Here is a 21,202-nt window from a genome sequence, read left to right on the forward strand (position 1 = left end):
TCAGACAAGAATACTACAAGGAAATGAATGGAGATGGAAGCATGCTTATCAGAGTCCTAGCAAACCAGTTCCAATCAATATATAGAAAGGATAGGCTGGGCACGGTAGCTCATGCCTATAATCCTAGCACTTTGGGAGGCCGAGGCGGGTGGATCAACTGAGGTCGGGAGTTCAAGACCAACCTGACCAACATAAAGAAACCCCATCTCTACTAAAAAAAATACAAAATTAGCCAGGCATAGTGGCATATGCCTATAATCTCAGCTACTTGGGAGGCTGAGGCAGAAGAATCGCTTGAACCTGGGAGGCAGATGTTGTGGTGAGCCGAGATAACGCCATTACACTCCAACCTGGGCAATAAGAGCGAAATGCCGTCTCCAAAATAAATAAATAAATAAATAAATAAAGGATAATATATCATTACCCAAGTGGGGTTTACCAGGAATGTGAAGCTGGTTTAATATCTGAAAAATCATCAATACAATTAAATCATATTAGCAGACTAAAAAAGAACCATTTGACAAGATCCAACATCCATTTCTATTAGCAAACAAAATAGAAACAGAAGAAACTTCTTTAACATGATAAAGGGCATCTACAAAAACCCTACTGCTAACTTTATACTTAATGGTGAAAGACTGAATGCATTCTTGCTAAAAGTTCAAGAACAAGGCAAGGATTTCTGCTGACTCTCACCACTTCTGTTCAGCAATTTTATAGTAAGAAGGAAAAAGGAATACAAATAGGAAAAGAATAAGTAAAACTGTCTTTATTTGCAGGTGACATGGTTATATAGAAAATCCCATGGAATTTACAAAAGAGCTATTAGAACTAGTAAGTGTGTTTAGCAAGATTGCAGGACACAAGATCAATATACAACAACCAACTGTATTTTTACAGATTAGCAATGAACAACTGGAAATTGAAATTTAAAAAATCATTTACAATAGCATCAAAATTATGAAATAGGGATACGTCTGACACAGGATGTGAAAGATCTATCTACTGAAAACTTGTACAAAACATTGCTGAGAGAAATTAAAGTCCTAAATAAATGGAGAAGTATATTATGTTCATGGATTGATGGATTGGAAAACTGAATATTGTTAACATGGCAATGTTATCTTCCAGTTGATCTATACAGTCATCATAATCCTAATAAAAATCCTGATAGGCTTTTTGGGGTAGAAAACCAATTTTAAATTCATATGGAAATGCAAAGGACCTAGAATACCCAAAACAACTTTGATAAAGAAGAAAGTTGGAGGACTTACACCACCTGAAGTCATGACTTATTCTAAAATTACAGTAATTAAGACAGTGTAGTACTGGCATCAAGCTCGACAAATAGATCAATGGAACAGAATAAAATGTCAAGAAACAGACCCATACATATATGATTAATTTTTTTTTTTTAAAGAGACGAAGTCTTGCTCTGCTTCCCAGGTTGGAATTCTGTGGCATAATCATAGTTCACTGTAACTTTGAACTTCTGGGTTCAAGATATCTTCTTGCCTTAGCCTCCTGAGTAGCTAAGACTGCCAGAATGTACAACAGTGCCTGGCTAGTTGAAATTTTTTTTTTTTCTTTTTTTAGAGACAGGGTCTACTATGTTGCTCAGGCTGATCTCAAACTCCTGGCCAGAAGAGATCCTCCCACTTAGCCCAATGTGTTGGGAATACAGGCGGGCCTGAAAAACTGATTTTTGACAGTGATGCAAAGGCAATTCAGTGGAGAAAGGACAGTTAAAAAAAAGTTCCAAAAAGGGACAAAGAACTCTGACTTACTCTGTTTACCATAATCAAAGATGAGCTCATGCTGAATTACAGATTTAAATGTAAAACCTAAAACTATAAAACTTCTAGAAGAAAACCTAGGAGAAAATCTTTATGACCTTGGTTTTAGGCAAAGATTTCTTAGCTACCACACCAAAAATATGATCCATAAAAGAAAAATTGGTAGGTTGGACTTCATTAAAATTAAAAATTTGTGCCCTTTGAAAGGTATTAAGGAAATAAAAAAATAAGCCACAGACTAGAAGAAAATTACATAAATCAAAATGTCTGATAAAGGATTTGTATTCAGAGTATAAACTCTTAAAATGCAATAAAAAGAAAACAAACCTAATAAAAAATAAACAAAGATTTGAACAGACACTTCACCAAAGAAAATATACAGATGCAAATAAACACATGAAAAGATGCTCAACATTATCAGGGAAATGGAAATTAAAATGACAATGATTTACAACATCACACCTATTAGAATGTCTAAAGTTAAAAAGACTGACTATACTAAGTGTTGACAAGATTGTGGAATAACTGAAACACTAGTACCCTATTGATGGGACTGTAAAATGGTATAACCACTTTGGAAAACAGTTTGTCAGTTTCTTAAAATGTTAAATAAATACCTATTGTATGACCCAGCCACAGCATATGATCTTAGCAGTTTTAGGAACTCCTTATCTTACCCTTATCTCCAACATCGTTATTGAGCATGGTCCTCACAAAGACCAGTCAGAATTTATTTATATGCAACTCTGCAGATGTTCATACTCTAAGGGAGGCTGTACAACAGAGTAGACTGGCAGTTTGCCTTTGTACATTAGTTGGGGAAAGTGGCTGAAAACAGGGAAGTGATGTTAAGATTGTGGGCTATAGTTTGAAAATGCAAGAAATAAAAGAACAGGGTGGGTGTAGTGGCTCACAAATAAAAGAGCAGAAAGAATAAAAATATGGGCTGGGTGTGGTGGCTCATGCCTGTAATACTAGCACTTTGGGAGGCCAATGTTGGTGGACTGCTTGAGCCTAGGAGTATGAGACTAGCCTGGGCAACATGGTGAAAATACAAAAATTAGCTGGGCATGGGGGCATGAGCCTGTAGTCCCAGCTACTCAGGAGGCTGAGGCAGGAGGATTCATTGAGCCCCAAAGGTTAAGGCTGCAGTGAGTCATCGACAGCACTACTGCACTTCAGCCTGGGTGATAGAGCGAGACTGTCTCCACACAAACAAACAAAAATACACATTATGTTGTATGCTATAAATATATACAATTTTTTGTAAATTAAAAAATAAATAAAAGAGTAAGTAAATACACTGAATTGCTAGCTGTGCTGTTATAAAGATGCAGCTATTAATCATTTTCTTCTTTATTGTATTTTCCAATTTTTTAGTAATCTGCTTACATAACTTTTTCTATTGTAGAATTAATATAATTTCAAAAGTTAGGTTGTCATCTTGGTATGGCTTTTGAGTAAGAGAAACCTGACAACAAGAGAAGGGAGGCCGAGTGACACAGGCTGATGGGGTCACTGGCAGCAATCTAACAGGGGAAGCAGCATGCAGGCTCTGGCCACCTGCAACTGAGTAACTGTGTCAGTGGACTGTTCTCCTTTAAAAACAATGTTGCTATACTCTGGAATTCCTTTCTTCCAATCTTACATTCTGTACCTTAGCATGATACAGAAGGCAGAGTTAATACCCAAGTAAGTATAGTTCCTTCCTTATTCTATAAGGGAGTAGCCTGTGTCTTTTTAAAACATTTATCTTCCAAAAGGCATTTTCAGTTGCACTACTATTAATGTCTAACAGTAGTATTAATCATGTTTTCCAGATGACGAATGGTTTTGTTGGCACCTGTAATGGAAGAAATAATTTAGCCTCTAGAATGTGTATTTCTGCTTCATGTTCCTTAGCCAGCTAGCTGTCAGTATGAAGAGATACAGCCCCCTCTAAATAATTTCAGTGCTGTTATTTAAAAGCAGATTAAATAAATATGGGTCCTCATGAAGCTATTTTGTGCCTATGTCTCTCCTTTATTTATATTATTAGATCTTCTACAAAATGTAATCTCTCAGTTGAAAGATGCAGGTTCGTAAGATTGACTAGGGAGAAGAACGTGGGACGGGATTGCAAAATGCTCCCTTCACAGAGGATATGATATGTCTCTAGATGAGTGATTTCTCTGGACAGGTCTCAAAAACACTCATTTATTTAATGCTTACTACTACTGTACTAGGCACAACTCCTTCATTTCCTTCCTTCACAACGAGAACAGCCCTTCTTTATCTCCCGTTAAAATTCTTCAAGGACTATTCCAAATGACATATCCTCCATGGGGCACACTTTCTTCCCTATTCTAGCTGATATTGAGCTTTTCTGACAGTATTTCAAAGAATCACAAGATTCTGGAGTTGGTTGGTGGGGGGCGATGGTGGGAATCTCAGAGTCTTTTAATCTTTCTTTCGGAAACCCAAGAGAAGTGACTTTTTCCAAGGTGTGCAGATGAGTAAGAAGTAAGCAATTCCAAGTTTGCTACACAGTAGCCCAGTCATACACTGCCATGTATCACTAAGATCTATAAAAGTCTGTCTGGTCTCCTAGCTTGTAAACTCTATGAGGAAGGAGACCAAGTTTTGTTCATCTTCAGTTTGCCCTGGAAGTAAGTACAAAGTTAGGTGGTATGCGCCTGCTCAGTTCAAAGTCAGATGGTATATGTGCCCGCTCAATTGATTTGGTTAGAAAAGGTGCTAGCTGAAGGAAAATCATGGGTTTGATTGGTTGGAAACAGTCCTGCTGTAGAAGCCCAAAGCAAGTGGGCCTGGAATTTGCTGTCATCAAAAACTCTACAACAATCTGAAGTAGATGAGCATTATGACTTTTAGAAAGTGCAATAGTAGGAGATACTCCATGAGATGGAGCAACTCTGTTCTGTTTTTTTTTTTTGGAGATGGAGTTTCACTCTTGTCACCCAGGCTGGAGTGCAATGGCATGATTTCAGCTCCCTGCAACCTCTGCCTCATGGGTTCAAGCAATTCTTCTGTCTCAGCCTCCCGAGTAGCTGGGATTACGGATGTCCGCCACCATGCCTGGCTAATTTTTGTGTTTTCAGTAGAGACAGCGTTTCACCATGTTGGCCAGGCTGGTTTCGAACTCCTGACCTCAGGTGATCCATCTGCCTTGGCCTCCCAAAGTGCTGGGATTATATGTGTGAGCCACCACGCCCGGCCGGAGCAACTCTGTTCTAATAACAACTGGGGAAGCGCTTGTAACCCCAAAGTCAAGTGGGTGATGTTTCTTTTTCCCTCCAGCTGGATTAACATTAATAGTTAAATGAAAATAAAGCTTCAATAGATTGTTTTTCCTTAAAATGTAGACCCACACATAATCCTTTTTAAATGTGCAAGTGTATTCTCATTAGAAAATCAGAATGCTACGTAAAAAAACTTCAGGAATGTTTTAAAATTTTGGCCAGTTTCTCTAGCAAGCCTGCCTGATATCTGAAGAGCACAACATTTAAAGAGGCACTATGAAGATAGTGGGAAGTTGGGAGGTTAGAGGTTTAGCTTTTAGTTTGCTACTATTCCAACTACCTACTCAGCCATCCAGCCATTCACTCCTTCCTTCAAAAAATATTTAAGTACCTACTATGTGTCAGGCACTTTGCTGTGCAGAGCAGGGAACCAGGAAGATATGGCAATTACATTCTAGAGAGGAAAACAACAATAAACAAAAGAAAACAAATAAAGAAGGCAAGTTCAAACTATAATAAATACCATTGAGGAAATAAACAGGATAATAGAGAGTAATGGGTGGGGAGGTGACAGTAGGAATTACATTAGTCTGACTAGCAAGGCATCACGTATCCACCTATGTAGTATCAGGCAAATCACTGAACTTTTCTAGTACTTAGATCTCCAACATGAAAAACTAAGGTTGAACCAGATGACATCAGAGTGGAAAAAGCCCTGGACTTGAAGTAAGGAAACTTAAGCTGTGTCCTGGCCTTGCCTGTAAACAAACTCACCTACACTCTCTCTATGTAAGGAGAATATGAAAGCTGTTAAGAGTTGAAGTCACCTCAGACTAAGCCCACACACTAAGAAGAGCATTCCTTTCACTTAAGATTGTGTGCAAATCTCTGGATGTTTATTTTCATTTTCACTAAAGATGACCTCCGAGAACTTCAGAGACACTAGATTGTTTTCTATTCTATTACTTCCAGACATGAAGCATATTTACCCTATGAATGGGATGAGTTTGGTAGATAGGCATTGATAACCCAAATAGTGATAACATATTCTTCATCATACATTAAAAAATACACTCATTTTTTTCCTCTCTTTCATTTCCTGCAATAATTTTAAATCAATTAGTGATAGGCTGAAGAATAAAACCTAAACCACTAGAAAACTATTATCTTTCTAAAAAATTTTGGCTATTATTAAGTTTGGCTACAGAGTCAAAGCATCCTTCAATGAAAATCAACTTATCATATCCAAGAAAAGAAATCGTACCGAGTGTAAAGTGCCATTACTGGTCACTGCAGGAGGGCGGGCCCATCGCTCATTTTCCAGTTCTTCCATTACTTGGCTCATGGCACTCTTTAGCCATGTGTCCACAGAAACACCGATCTGCTTTAGCAGGTCCAGCCGGGCTTCAGCTTTCAATTTAATTATCTACGGAACGAAGAAAATGGTCAGAAGTCAAGGCTTTTATTATTCACAATAGCAAAGATAAGGAATCAACCCAAATTACCATCAATGATCGACTGGATAAAGAAAATGTGGTTACATATACACCATGGAATACTATGCAGCCATAAACCTCAGCAAACTAAGACAGGAACAGAAAACCAAACACTGCATGCTCTCACTTATAAGTGGGAGCTGAACAATGAGAACATATGGACACATGAGTGGGGGAGAACAACACACATTGGGGCCTGTGAGGGGATCATGGGTGGGGAAAGAGAGCATTAAGAAGAACAGCTAATGGAGCTGGGCTTAATAGCTAGGTGATGGGTTGATCTGTGCAGCAAACCACCATGACACACATTCCAGTATTACTTTTGCACCACCCTAATAACAAACCTGCACATTCTGCACATGTATTCTGGAACTTAAGCGCTGAAAAAAAAAATTAGCTAGGCATGGTATCATGGGCCTGTAGTCCCAGCTACTTGGGAGGCTAAGGTGGGAGGATCACTTGAACCCAGGAAGGGGAAGTTGCAGTGAGCGGAGATCACACCACTGCACTCCAGCCTGTGTGACAGAGCAAGACTCTATTTAAAAAGACAAAACAAAACAAAAAAAAAAACAAACAAAAAACCCTAGAAAGTATACAACTGTTACGAAAGGAAATTACTTAAAAGGAAAAGAATCATACATGATCCTATCAGTCTTACATGGCAAATAAGCTCAAGGCTTTGTCCACATGCAGACATATTTTTGCACAACTGTATTCTTTGTGGCAATGTAACTTTTATTTTTTAAGTTACCTTTTTTTTTTTTTAATTTTTAATTTCTTTGAGGTGGAGTCTCACTTTGTCACCCAGGCTGGAGTGCAGTGGTGTGATCTTGGCTCATTGCAACCTTCGCCTCCCAGGTTCAAACAATTCTCCTGCCTCAGCCTCCCAAGTAGCTGGGATTACAGGTGTGTACCACCACACCTGGCTAATTTCTGTATTTTTAGTAGAGTCGGGGTTTTGCCAAGTTGGCCAGGCTGGTGTCGAACTCCTGACCTCAGGTGATCCACCTGCTTCAGCCTCCCAAAGTGCTGGGATTGCAGGTGTGAGCCACCTCACCCAGACAAGTTACCATTTATTATAAACTTCTTGTTTATATCCCTATCAAAAAAAGGAAATCAAGCCTTTTTTCCCTTCAAATTAATCAAGTTCTTCCTAATCGATTAATTAGAACAATCTTGATATTTACTAGCAACTCTTCCCTGGCATAGATGCTGATTTTTCACTTGGAGCAGGGCAAGAGAAGGGGAGAGAGAGGAGAGATAGTGAAGAAGGGAAAGAGAGGGTGGAGGGGGTGGAGGGAAGAAGAGAGAGAGAGAGAGAGACAGAGGCAGAGAGACAGAGATCAGGAACAAAAGAAAAGAATCAGGGTATCCTAACAATGAAATACTTGTTTTTTTTTTTTTTTTTTTAATAAAAGTATGGAATGCTTCATGAATTTAAGTGTCTTTTTTTTTTTTTTGAGACGGAGTCTCGCTCTGTCGCCCAGGCTGGAGTGCAGTGGCGCGATCTCGGCTCACTGCAAGCTCCGCCTCCCGGGTTCACGCCATTCTCCTGCCTCAGCCTCCCAAGTAGCTGGGACTACAGGCGCCCACAACCGCGCCCGGCTAATTTTTTGTATTTTTAGTAGAGACAGGGTTTCACCGTGGTCTCGATCTCCTGACCTTGTGATCCACCCGCCTCGGCCTCCCAAAGTGCTGGGATTACAGGCGTGAGCCACCGCGCCCGGCCAAGCTTAAAGAATTCCCCTTTTGGGTCGGGCATGGTGGCTCACGCCTGTAATCTCAGCACTTCGGGAAGCCGAGGGGGGCAGATCACGAGGTCAGGAGATCAAGACCATCCTGGCTAACACGTTGAAATCCTGTCTCTACTAAAAATACAAAAAAGTAGCTCAGTGTGGTGGCAGGCGCCTGTAGTCCCAGCTACTATGGAGGCTGAGGCAGGAGAATGGCGTGAACCTGGGAGGCGGAGTTTACAGTGAACTGAGATCGTGCCACTGCACTCCAGCCTGGGTGACAGTGTGAGACTCCGTCTCGGGAAAAAAAAAAAAAAAAGAATTCCCCCTTTGACTTGTTGACTTGGCTGCCTTTATTGATTAACTTGTTTGTCAACTAACAGTAATATCTTTGCTTTTAAACTAAATTTATGATGTGGCTGGCAGAAATAGCAGAGATTGAGAATAAAAAGTTCCTATTCTCCAAATTCAGGAAAGGGAATAACTGTTTATTCTTTAGCCCTTGTTCCATAAACCATAAACGAGTAGCCACAGAACCAGTTTTAAATCCCTCCTGATCAGAAAGTAACTGCTGGCCGGGTGCAACGGCTCACGCCTGTAATCCCAGCACTTTGGGAGGCCAAGGCGAGCGGATCACTAGGTCAAGAGATCGAGACCATCCTGGCTAACACGGTGAAACCCTGTCTCTAGTGAAAATACAAAAATTTAGCTGGGCGTGGTGGCGGACGCCTGCAGTCCCAGCTACTAGGGAGGCTGAGGCAGGAGAATGGCGTGGACCCAGGAGGCGGAGCTTGCAGTGAGCCGAGATCATGCCTCTGCACTCCAGCCTGGACGACAGAGACTCCGTCTCAAAAAAAAAAAAAAAAAAAAAAAAAAAAGAAAGTAACTGCTGCTTTGCTCCAACAGCCATGCCTCTGAAAGTCGGCTAATCTGTGACAGCTTCTGCTTCTACTAGTCCTCCAAACTCTAAACACCATGGCTAAAAGTGAGTCAACTCCTTAAAACATTCCTAGTTTTGAAAATCTGCCAATCCCTGACATTCAACCTTCTCAAAACCGTATATATATCAACTCTTGCTTTGTTCAGAGTGAATGTGTTTCGTGTCATTCTCTTTTGCTTAGCAAGTAATACATTCAGCCTCTTTTGCATAGCAAGTAATGCATCCAGCTTCATTGTTTCACATATGCAAGTGGTGATCTCTTCCTTAACATTTAAGGTTCCACTAAGTTAATTTTGAGGACTCTCATTTGGTGGCTTTCTGTGGGACTCTTGGACTTGTTTGTAGTAGTCCAAGCTACTCAGAAGACTGAGGAGGGAGGCTCACTTGAGTCCAGGAGTTTGAGGCTACAGTGAGCTATGATCATGCCTCTGAATACGTAGCCATTGCACTCCAGTGACAAATACTTTTGGTACACAATTTTTTTTTCCTTTTTTTTTAAGAGCCAGAGTGGTTGGTCTTGCCCAGGCTGGTCTCGAACTCCTCAGCTCAAGCAATCCTCCTACCTTGGCCTGCAAAAGTGTTGGGATTACAGGTGTGAACTGCTGTGCCCAGCAGGTACATAATTTTGATTTCCCTCCGAATTCTCTGCTTGGCGAGTTGATATCAAAAACAATTTGTGTTCTGACTTGTTTCACTGGGCTTTCTTTGCTGAATTAATTTTTTTATATTAATGTTTTTAAGCAAATAGACTTTTATAAAAATTGAGGTAAAACATTACATAAAATTTACTATATGAACCATTTTAAAGTATATAATACAATGGTTTGGGGTATCATATACATTTTTAAATAAGATAATTGGAATTTTTGGCTTAGAGGCATGCCATTTGGTAAATACTCTTGCAAAAATCTGCTTATTCTTTTCATAATTTACTCTTTTTGGTAAAAATTTATTGACATATAGCTCAGGTGACAAAGACCTTTTGGCACACAACCCTTTTTTTTTTTTTTTTTAGGACCATACAATTCACTCAAGTCTGAGATTCAATGGCTTATAGTATATTCACAGCACATGCAACCATCACCACAGTCAATTTTAAAATATTTTATAACCTCCAAAAGAAATCATGAACCATTTACCTATTGCTCTCCAGCCCCCTATTCCCTGCAGTCTTGAGAACCGCTATTCTACTTTCTGTCTATATAGATTTGTCTATTCCAGACATTTAACACATATGAAATAATATAATACATGGTCTTTTATGACTAACTTCTCTCACTTTGCATAATATTTTCAAGATTCATTTATGTTGTAACATGTATCAGTATTTTATTCCTTTTAATGACCAAATAACATTCTATTGTGTGGATATACATTAGAATGTTTATCCATTTGTCAGTTGGTAGTCATTTAGGTTGTTTCTATTTCTTGGCTATTATGAATAATATTGCTACAAACGTGTGTGTACAAGTTTTAGTGTGGACATGTTTTCACTTCTTTTGGGTTTATACATAGGGCTGGCATTGCTGGATCATGAAGTAATGCTAAGTTTAACCATCTGGGGAAATACTAGACTGTTTTTGAACGTGGCTCTATCATTTGATTCCACCAGTAGGGTATGGGGGTTTCTCCACATTCTGGTAATCGCTTGTTAATGTCTGCCTTTTGATTCTAGCCATGCTAGTGGGTATAAAGTGGTATCTTACTGTTGTTTGCATTTTCCTGGATAACTATTAATGTTACGAATCTTAGACCAGGCACGGTGGCTCATGCCTATAATCCCAGCACTCTGGGAGGCTGAGGTGGGTGGATCACGAGGTCAGGAGTTTGAGACCAGCCTGGCCAACACTAAAAATACACAAAATTAGCCGGACGTGGTGGCGAGTACCTGTAATTCCAGCTACTCAGGAGGCTGAGGCAGGAGAATCGCTTGAACCCGGGAGGTGGAGGTTGCAGTGAACTGAGATCAGGCCATTGCCCTCCAGCCTGGGCCACAGTGTGAGACTCGGTTTCCAAAAAAAAAAAAAAAAGAGAATCTTTTCATGTAGTTATTTATTGGTCATTCGTACATCTTCTTTGGAGAAATGTCTATTCAGATCCTTTTCCCATTTTTAAGTTGAGTATTTTTCTTTGCCTTTTTATTATTACGAGTTTTAATATATTCTAGAAGCAAGTTTCTATCAGATACATGATTTGCAAATATTTTCCCCCATTCTGTGGGCTGTCTTTCATTTTCTTGATAGCGTCCTTTGAAACACGAAAGTTTTAAATTTTGATGATGTCTAATTTATCTAGTTTTTCTTTTGCTGCTTAGGTGTTATATCTAAGAAACTAATCCAAAGCCACAAAGACTTACCCCTGTGGTTTTTTTTTTTTTTGTAAGTTTATTAGCTTTCGCAGTTACATTTAGGTGTTCATTGTGAGTTAGTTTGTATATATGATGTGAAGTGGGGTTGTTAAGATAATTAACTGGAAGGTCATTAAACTGAGGCAGCTCCAGCATCCCGGCTTCCTATGTAAGCAAACCAAAACTCAACTCAGTATAAATGGTAAAACAAAACTGAAGCTTAACCAATCAAAAACTGCCAACTACCTTCTAACTAGAAACCTTCCACTGGAATGATCCAAAAAAGGCTACTACTGTGCCACTTTAACCAATCAAATATTTGCTTTGTTTTGCTTCTGAGTTCACCCTATAAAAGCATTCCTCTGGTGTTCCATTGGTGGAACTCTGAACTGCATATGATCTGGTGCTGCCCAAGTAATTATTGCTATTTTCTCAAATAAAAAACAATTTAATGTGCCTAAGTTTATCTTTTAACAGAGTCAAACTTCATTCTTTTGCATATGGATATCCACTTGCCCTACCACCATTCTAGTATGCTTTTGCTTTTTTAAGAGACAGAGTCGGCCGGGCGCGGTGGCTCAAGCCTGTAATCCCAGCACTTTGGGAGGCCGAGACGGCCGGATCACGAGGTCACAAGATCAAGACCATCCTAGCTAACATGGTGAAACCCCATCTCTACTAAAAAAATACAAAAAACTAGCCGGGCGAGGTGGCGGGCGCCTGTAGTCCCAGCTACTCCGGAGGCTGAGGCAGGAGAATGGCGTGAACCCGGGAGGCGGAGCTTGCAGTGAGCTGAGATCTGGCCACTGCACTCCAGCCTGGGTGCCAGAGCGAGACTCCGTCTCAAAAAAAAAAAAAAAAAAAAAAAGAGACAGGGTCTCACTGTTGCCGAAGCTGGAATGCAGTGGTATGATGATAGCTCACTGTAGCCTCGAACTGCTGGGCTCAAGTGATCCTCCCACTGTAGCCTTCCCAGTAGCTAGGACTACAGGTGCATGCCACTATGCCTGGCTAATTTTTTTTTTTTTTTTTTTTTTTTTGAGACGGAGTCTGGCTCTGTCGTCCGGGCTGGAGTGCAGTGGCCGGATCTCAGATCACTGCAAGCTCCGCCTCCCGGATTTACGCCATTCTCCTGCCTCAGCCTCCCGAGTAGCTGGGACTACAGGCGCCCGCCACCTCGCCCGGCTAGTTTTTTGTATTTTTTAGTAGAGACGGGGTTTCACCGTGTCAGCCAGGATGGTCTCGATCTCCTGACCTTGTGATCCGCCCGTCTCGGCCTCCCAAAGTGCTGGGATTACAGGCTTGAGCCACCGCGCCCGGCCTGCCTGGCTAATTTTTAAATTTTTTGTAGAGACAGCCATCTCACTATGTTGCCTAGGCTGATCTTGAACTTCTGGCCTCAAGTGATCCTCCTGACTTAGTCTCCCAAAATGCTGGGATTACAGGTGTGAGCCACTGTGCCTGACCTCTAGTATTCATTTTAAAATAAAGAAATGTTTTTATTTTTGTTTTTTAAAAGTGAACCAACAAGCTCTTTCTTAGAAATCACATATGCAAGACATTTAATTGTGGAAGCAGAAAAGAGAGAAGTATTCAGTACATTCTATTTTCTCAAAGCAGTTATTCAAGTAATCTAGTTTTTTTTTTTTTTTTTTTTTTTTTTTCCTTTTTTTTTGAGACGGAGTCTCGCTCTGTCGCCCAGGCTGGAGTGCAGTGGCCGGATCTCGGCTCACTGCAAGCTCCGCCTCCTGGGCTCACGCCATTCTCCTGCCTCAGCCTCCTGAGTAGCTGGGACTACAGGCGCCCGCCACCTCGCCCGGCTAGTTTTTTGTATTTTTAGTAGAGACGGGGTTTCACCGTGTTAGCCAGGATGGTCTCGATCTCCTGACCTCGTGATCCACCCGTCTCGGCCTCCCAAAGTGCTGGGATTACAGGCTTGAGCCACTGCGCCCGGCCGTAATCTAGTTTTTATAAGATTTATTTTGTCAGTATTTTACCAAACAACAGATAAACATGGTATTTGCCAACTCAGATTGACTGCAGTTCCAGAATTAAACACAGCTATCTTCCCTTTAGGGTTTCAGTTGCTTATAAGTTAAAAATTGTCTAAAAGCAGAACTTTCTAGTGTTCTCAAATGAATTTTCATGATTTGCCAACTGATTAAAAAATTTCAGAGCATAGCTCTCTGTAAACTTGATGGCATTCCAGATACTACTTGACCAAATCATTTTTAGAACCTTTAAAGAGGTAGAACTTTTAAAAATAATATTTAAAAGATCCAGATATTTTAGGATACATAATCTTGGTTTATAAACACAGTCAATTACCTAGATTCTAACACAAAATTTAACATAAGCACATATAAGTGTAAAGCTATAGTTGAATTTCAAGTCTGTAAATCTAATTTGGACTTAATTCATTTGCCTTCAACATATCTCTTCTTTAAGGACAAGGACTGTGAGTATTATATTACTATTTAGGACAGTGCTTTAGTTGTAGGATAAAATCAATAATGGTAGATAATAGTATTTGCTACTCCATCTTTGGTACCTTAAAAAAAAGCTCCAAACAGCTTTTATGATAGGTACTAGGAACTATATCATCATGTATTTCATTTAATCCACAAAACAATTCTAGGGGTCAATATTATAAACTCTATCTATCTAGCTATTGTTTATTTGACAGGGTCTCGCTCTGCTGCCCAGGCTGGAGTGCAGTGGTGCAATAATAGCTCACTGTAACCTTCAATTTCTCCTGAGTGGTTGGGACCAGAGGCAGGTGCCACCACACCTAGCTAATGTTAAAGTTTTTTGTAGAGATGGGGTCTTGCTATGTTGCCTGGTTGGTACCAAACTCCTGGCCTCAAATGATCCTCCTGCCCTGGCCTCCCAAAATGCTGGAATTAGAGGTGTTAGCCACCATGCCTAGCCCCTAAACTCCATTTTATAGATGAGAAAAATGATTTAATCATGGTCATACCAACTGTGGTAACCCGTTATATTAAAGGTTCCCAAATAATCATGCTTCCTGGTATCCATGTAGTCTACTCCCACCATGATTCTGGGCTTGTCCATGTGATTTGCATTGGCTAGTGGGGCATTTGCCAATTTAATGGAAGCAGATGACCCTCAGTAAGTGCTATTTCGACTTGACTTCTTGAAATATGCTGTCACCATGCTGGGGAAGTCCAGTTTAACCTATATGCTGATGAAAGACCATGGGGCAAAAGGCCCAGCCATCGCAGCTGAGCCTAGCCCTCTGGCCGATCCTCTAGCTGAATGTAATTGCTTGAGTAATCTCAGGCAAAACCAGCAAAAGAAATGACTAGTTGGCCTGGCACAGTGGCTTACACCTGTGATTCCCCACATTTTGGGAGGCCGAGGTGGGAGGATTGCTGAGCCCAGGAATTCGAGGTTTGAGACCAGTCTGGGCAAAAAAGCGAGACCCTGTCTCTATAAAGAATAAAAATAAAATATTAGCTGGGTTTGGTGGTACATGCCTGTAGTCCCAGCTATTTGGGAGGCTGAGGTGGGAGGATTGCTTGAGGCCAGGAGGTTGGGGCTGCAGTGAGTTGTGCCACTGCAGTCCAGCCTGCGGGACACAGTGAGATGGTCTCAAAAGAAAATAAAAGAATAAAAGGAAATGCACAGTCAGCACCCAGAAAGGCAACAGATAATAAACCACTGTTGTTTTTGCCATAAAGTGTGGGGTGGTTTTCATATGCAGCAACAGATTACTGTGTTTGAACAGCATAATCTCCAAGTATCTGGGTATTTTCTAGCCACCTTTCTATTATGGATTTTTAATATAAGTCTAATTAATCAAGAACTTACTATGTATAATATCAATCCTTTTAAACTTATTGAAACAGGTTTATGGTCCAGTGTATGGTCTTGTTGAATATTCTATGTGTACTTTAAAAGAACATATTTTCTACTCATATGCAGTGGAGAGTTCGATGAATGCCAATTAGGTAAAGTTGGTTAATGATGTTCATTTTCTATATCCTTACTGATTTTCTATCTTCTTGTTCTATCAATTACTGAAAGAGGGATGCTGAAGTCTCCAACTACAATTGTAGATTTGTCTATTTCTTCTTTCAGTTCTGCCAGTTTCTGCTTTATGTATTTTGTAACATTATTATTATATATACATCCAGGACTGAAATATATTCTTGATGAAATATCTTTAAAAAATCATTATGTATTATCCTTCTTAACATTCCTTGTCCTAAAACGTATTTTGTCTAACATTAATATAATCACTTCATTTTTTTTGTTAGACAGGGTCTGGACTTTGTTGTCCAGGCTGCAGTGCAGTGGTGCAATCACGGCTCAGTGCAGCCTCAATCTCCAGGGCTCATCCTCCTACCTCACCGCAGCCTCCTGAGTAGCTGGGACTACAGGCGTGCATCACCATGCCCGGCTAATTTTTATATTTTTTGTAGAGACAGGGTTTTGCCACCTCAGTTTTTTAATGATTAGTGTTTGTTCTCCTGTATAAGCAACAGCTAAAATTTCTCCTGGATTTTTTTGCCTTTCAGTTATTGTTTCCTGCCAAGCTCCTTGGAGTCTATGTTCCACATGTGTACTCAGGTATCAGCCAAGGATTTGGAAGGGCTTTCCAAATGACATCCACCTTCAGGCCAGTAAGATGGAGGTTCTGCTTAAATTCTGGTTGTGCTGCTCCTTACAGATGCAGAGCTATATAATGGAAATGTCACTAAGTATAGTCCTGTTCTTTTAAGGAGAAATTCCTCTCCAGGTTTTACATGCTTTGGGTCATTTTCCAGTTCTATTAAATAATTTTTGTTTTAATATTTTTACCCCAGATTAATATTGTAATCTAAAGTAGTCTTATATAAGCTAGTAACCTATTACAAGAAGCAGAATCTCTTAGAGATATATTTATTCTACATTCAGAGAGAATTATAAAGAAATCTAAAACTTTCACTCAATAGTTTACTATTAATAGCAATATTCATGTTGTAGTTCTGAAAGTGCTTAATATATACTGCAGTTATTGTTCTATAATATACAAAGCAGGCTGGGCACACTATAATCTCAACACTTTGGAGGCTGAGGCAGGTAGAATGCCTGAGCCCAGGAGCTCAAGACCAGTCTGAGAAACATGGGGAAACCCTGTCTCTGCAAAAAATGCAAAAATTAGCTGGGTATGGTGGCACATGTCTGTAGTCCCAGCTATTCGGGAAATGGAGGTGAGAGGATTGCTTGAACCTGGGAGGTGGAGGCTGCAATGAGTGCCACTGCACTCCAGCCTGGGTGACAGAGACTCTGTCTCAAAAAAATTTTTTTTAAATATATAAAGCACATAAAATATTATGATAATACGATTAGGAATAAAACTTTTTGGTATAAGAGGAAAAAAGGATATACATAAATGTAAAATCAAAGAAATCAAATAAGTTCAATAAAATCCCTCTAGCTGGGCATAATGGCACGCACTTGTAGTCACAGTGATTTTGGAGGCTGAGGCAGGAGGATCATTTGAGTCCAGGAGTTCAAGGCTATAGTACACTACGATTGTGCCCATGAATAGCCATTGCATTCCAGCCTGGGAAATATATTGAGACCCTGTCTCTAAAAATAAATAAAATCCCTCTAATTGTCCATGTTAATTGGAAATATCAACATGAACTCATGATTTAAAAAAAGTTATCCCTAGTTCTAACAACAAAGAAAATATTAAAAAAAGAAAGCGATACTGAGAACAATAAGCATCTTCACAGTCCAGGCCTTAGTGTCTAAATACCATTTTCTATTAACAGAATCAGAGCTTCTTGGAGAAACAGCTAATTCTAAGTCTGGGCAGGAAAAATATAAGGTGAACCTGTGATAGCTTGTTGTGCTAGGAAGAAAGTATTCAAGGACTAATGGGGGTAATGTCAAAAGTACACATAAGTCAGTTGAATGGACTCCCAGTTTTAGATAATATGGAACTTAAAATGACAACTGGAATTGATAATATAATGACAACTGGAATTGATAATATACTAAATAGATAAAAATCTATAATAAGTTGAAATGATGTCAGGTGGAACTCCCGAAGGAGAGGCAAACAATAACTACTAAGAAAAGAATATCTACAGTAGAGCTATGAACTCAAAAATTCCTAGAGCTTGTACAGGGTTGAAAGATATTACAACTCTGTGGTGGCTCATGCCTGTAATCCCAGCAATTTGGGAGGCCGAGGTGGGCAGATCACCTGAGGTCAGGAGTTCGAGACCAGCCTGGCCAACACGGTGAAACCCCGTCTCTACTAAAAATACAAAAAAAATTTAGCTGGTTGTGGTGGCGGGCACCTGTAATCAATCCCAGCTACTTGGGAAGCTGAGGCAGGAGAACTGTTTGAATCCAGGAGGCAGAGGTTGCAGTTAGCTGAGATCATTACCACTGCACTTAAGCCTGCACGACAGAGTGCGACTCTGTCTAAAAAAATAAAATTAAATAAATAAATAAATAAATAAATAAATAAATAAATAAAAAGATTACAACTCTATCCAGCCAGAGTTGAGAGAACTTGGTGGAAACCCACGGCATCAGTATAGGGCTAATTTCTAATTTATCTCTACATTAACCCAAACAAAGCTTAAAAACAATCTTCAAAATGATTCAATTGATCTGCAAGTTAACTGATCTGGCAGCCCAAACAAAACTCAATAGTCTTTATAGGAAGAAAATAGAATCTAGAAACTTAATAACCAAACAGTCACCATGTCTAGATTCGGTAAAAACTTAGTAGGTATTTGAAAAGCAGAAAAACATGAGGCAAGAGAAAAATCAGTCAACAGAAAGAATGAAATGACAGAGATGATGGAATGAGTAGACAAGAACTTTTAAATTGCTATTATAAATATACTAGAGGTTTAAAGAAAAACATGAAGATAAATAGGAATGAACTGGAAGATAAAAGAAGAACCAAACAGAACTTACAGAGCTAAAAATATAAAATTTGAAATAAAAATTCACAAGATGGCCTTAACGGTAGTTTATACACCAGAGAGGAAATATCCACAGGTTTTAATAGACACTAATAGTAACTCATCAAACTGAGACTGAGATAAAAAATAACGCCGTATAAAAATGTGTGGAATGAGCTTTGCACATGACATGTAGGATAATATCAAATGATTTAATAGTCATGTAATTGAAATCATAGAAGAGGACAGAAAGCATATATCAAGGCATAATGGGCCAGGCTCAGTGGCTCATGCCTGTAATCCCAGCTACTTGGGAGACTGAGGCAGAAAAATCAGTTGAACTCAGGAGGCGGAGCTCGCTGTAAGCTGAGATCGCACCATCACACTCCAGCCTGGGCAACAAAAGTGAAATTCTGTCTCAAAAAAAAAAAAAAAGAAAAGAAAAAAAAGAAAGTAATCCTATTTACAATAGCTACCAAAACCAAAACAAAACAAGACAAAAACAACAATAACAACAAAAAAACCCAAAAAAACAAAAACCACAACCCCAGGAATAAATTTAACCAAGGAGGCGAAGATCTCTACAAGGAAAACTACAAAACACTGATGAAAGAAATTGAAGAGGACACAAACAAATCCATGTGCAATTGCTATCAAAATCAATGACATTCTTCACAGAAATAGAAAAAAAAATCCTAAAATTCATATGGAACCACAAAAGTCCCTGAATAGCCAAAGCAATTCTCAGCAAAAATAATAAAGCTGGAGGTAATACACTACCTGACTTTAGTAACCAAAACAGGATGGTATTGTCATAAATACAGACACACAGACCAATGCAACAGAATAGAGATCCCAGAAATAATGTACTTACAGCCAACCAATTTTTCACAAAGATGCTAAGAATTTGCAATGGGGAAAGGACACCTTCTTCAATAAATGCTGTTGGGAAAACTGAATATCCACCTGTCAAAGAATGAAACTAGATCCCTGTCTCTTACCATATGTAAAAGTCGGCTCAAAATGATTAAAGACTTTAAAAATAAAACCCAATATTATGGCTGGGCACAGTGGCTCACGCCTGTAATCTTAACACTTTGAGAGGCTGAGGCAGGTGGATCGCTTGAGCCCAGGAGTTCAAGACCAGCCTGGGCAACATTGTGAAACCCCATCTTACTAAAAATATAAAAACTCAGGTGGGAGGATCACCTGAGCCTGGGGAGGCCAAGGCAGAAGTGAGTTGTGATCACGCCACTGTACTCCAGCCTGGGCAACAGATACTTTGTCTCAAAACAAACAAACAAACAAACAAAACAACAACAACAAAAAACCCATACTATAGAACTACTACAAGAAAACATAGGGTAAATGCTTCTGGATATTGGTCAAGGCAGATTTTTATGGCTGAGACTTTAATGCTACAGGCAACAAAACAAAAAATAGACAAACAGGACTACATTGAATTAAACACTCTATGCAGCAAAGGAAATAATCAACAGAGTTAACAGACGACCTACAGAATGGAAGAAAATACTTGCAAACTATTCATGCAACAAGGGACTAATATCCAGAATATACACGAACTCAAACAACTCAATAGCAAAATACCATGTAATCTCATTAAAAAGAGGGCACAGGATCTGTAACCACTTTTCTCAAAAGAAGACATAATGGCCAACAGGTATATGAAAAAATACTCAACATTACTTATCAGTAAAATGCAAATCAAAACCAGATACCAAAACCAAAATCAGATATCATCTTACCCCAGTTAGAATCGCTATTTATCAAAAAGACAAAAAATAACAAGTGCTAGTGAAGATGCAGATAAAAGGGAACTGTTATACAGTGTTGATGGGAATGTAAATTAGTACAGTTATTATGGAAAACAGCATGGAGGTTTCTCAAAAGACTAAAAATAGAACTACTATATGATCCAGCAATCCCTCTTTTGGATATTTATCCAAAGGAAAGGAAATCAGTGTGTCAAAGTCATACCTTCATCCCATGTTTATTACAGCACTATTCACAGTGGCCAAGATGTGGAATCAACCTAAGTGTCTATCAATGGATTAAGAAAATGTGATATATACACACAATGGAATACTATTCAGTCATTAAAAAAAAAATGAAATCTTGTCATTTGCAGCAATATGAATGGAACTGGAGGCCATTATGTTAAGTGAAATAAGCTAGGCACAGAAAGACAAATATCACATCTTCTCACGCATGTGCGGGAGCTAAAAAATATTAACCAAAGAAGTAGAGAGTAGAGGCCGGGGCCGGGTGTGGCGGCTCACGCCTGCAATCCCAGCACTTTGGGAGGACAAGGCGGGCGGATCATGAGGTCAAGAGATTGAGACCATCCTGGCTAAGACGCTGAAACCCTGTCTCTACTAAAAATACAAAAACAAAATTAGCTGGGCGTGGTGGCAGGCGCCTGTAGTCCCAGCTAGTTGGGAGGCTGAGGCAGGAGAATGGCGTGAACCTGGGAGGCGGAGCTTGCAGTGAGTGGAAATCTCACCACTGCACTCCAGCCTGGGCGACAGCCAAGACTCCGTCTCAAAAAAAAAAAAAAGAGAGTAGAGGCTGGGCGCAGTGGCTCACGCCTGTAATCCCAGCACTTTGGGAAGACAAGGCGGGTGGATCACGAGGTCAGGAGTTTGAGACCAGCTTGGCCAACATGGTGAAACCCCATCTCTATTAAAAT

The 21,202-nt window shown here is 39.7% G+C and overlaps 1 protein-coding gene across 4 annotated transcripts in view; it reads right to left on the reverse strand.

Annotated features, from left to right (window-relative positions):
- LOC105468711 (FCH and double SH3 domains 2) overlaps positions 1-21,202 on the reverse strand; it is a 339,082-nt gene that overhangs the window by 31,611 nt on the left and 286,269 nt on the right. For all 4 annotated transcript variants that reach the window (XM_011718976.2, XM_011718974.2, XM_071075241.1 and 1 more), the window contains one exon: positions 6,300-6,461. In XM_011718976.2, the coding sequence (XP_011717278.1) occupies positions 6,300-6,461 (162 nt within the window). The remainder of the gene's footprint in view (positions 1-6,299; positions 6,462-21,202) is intronic.

Source organism: Macaca nemestrina, chromosome 12 (assembly GCF_043159975.1).
Source record: "Macaca nemestrina isolate mMacNem1 chromosome 12, mMacNem.hap1, whole genome shotgun sequence".
Lineage (NCBI taxonomy): Eukaryota > Metazoa > Chordata > Mammalia > Primates > Cercopithecidae > Macaca > Macaca nemestrina.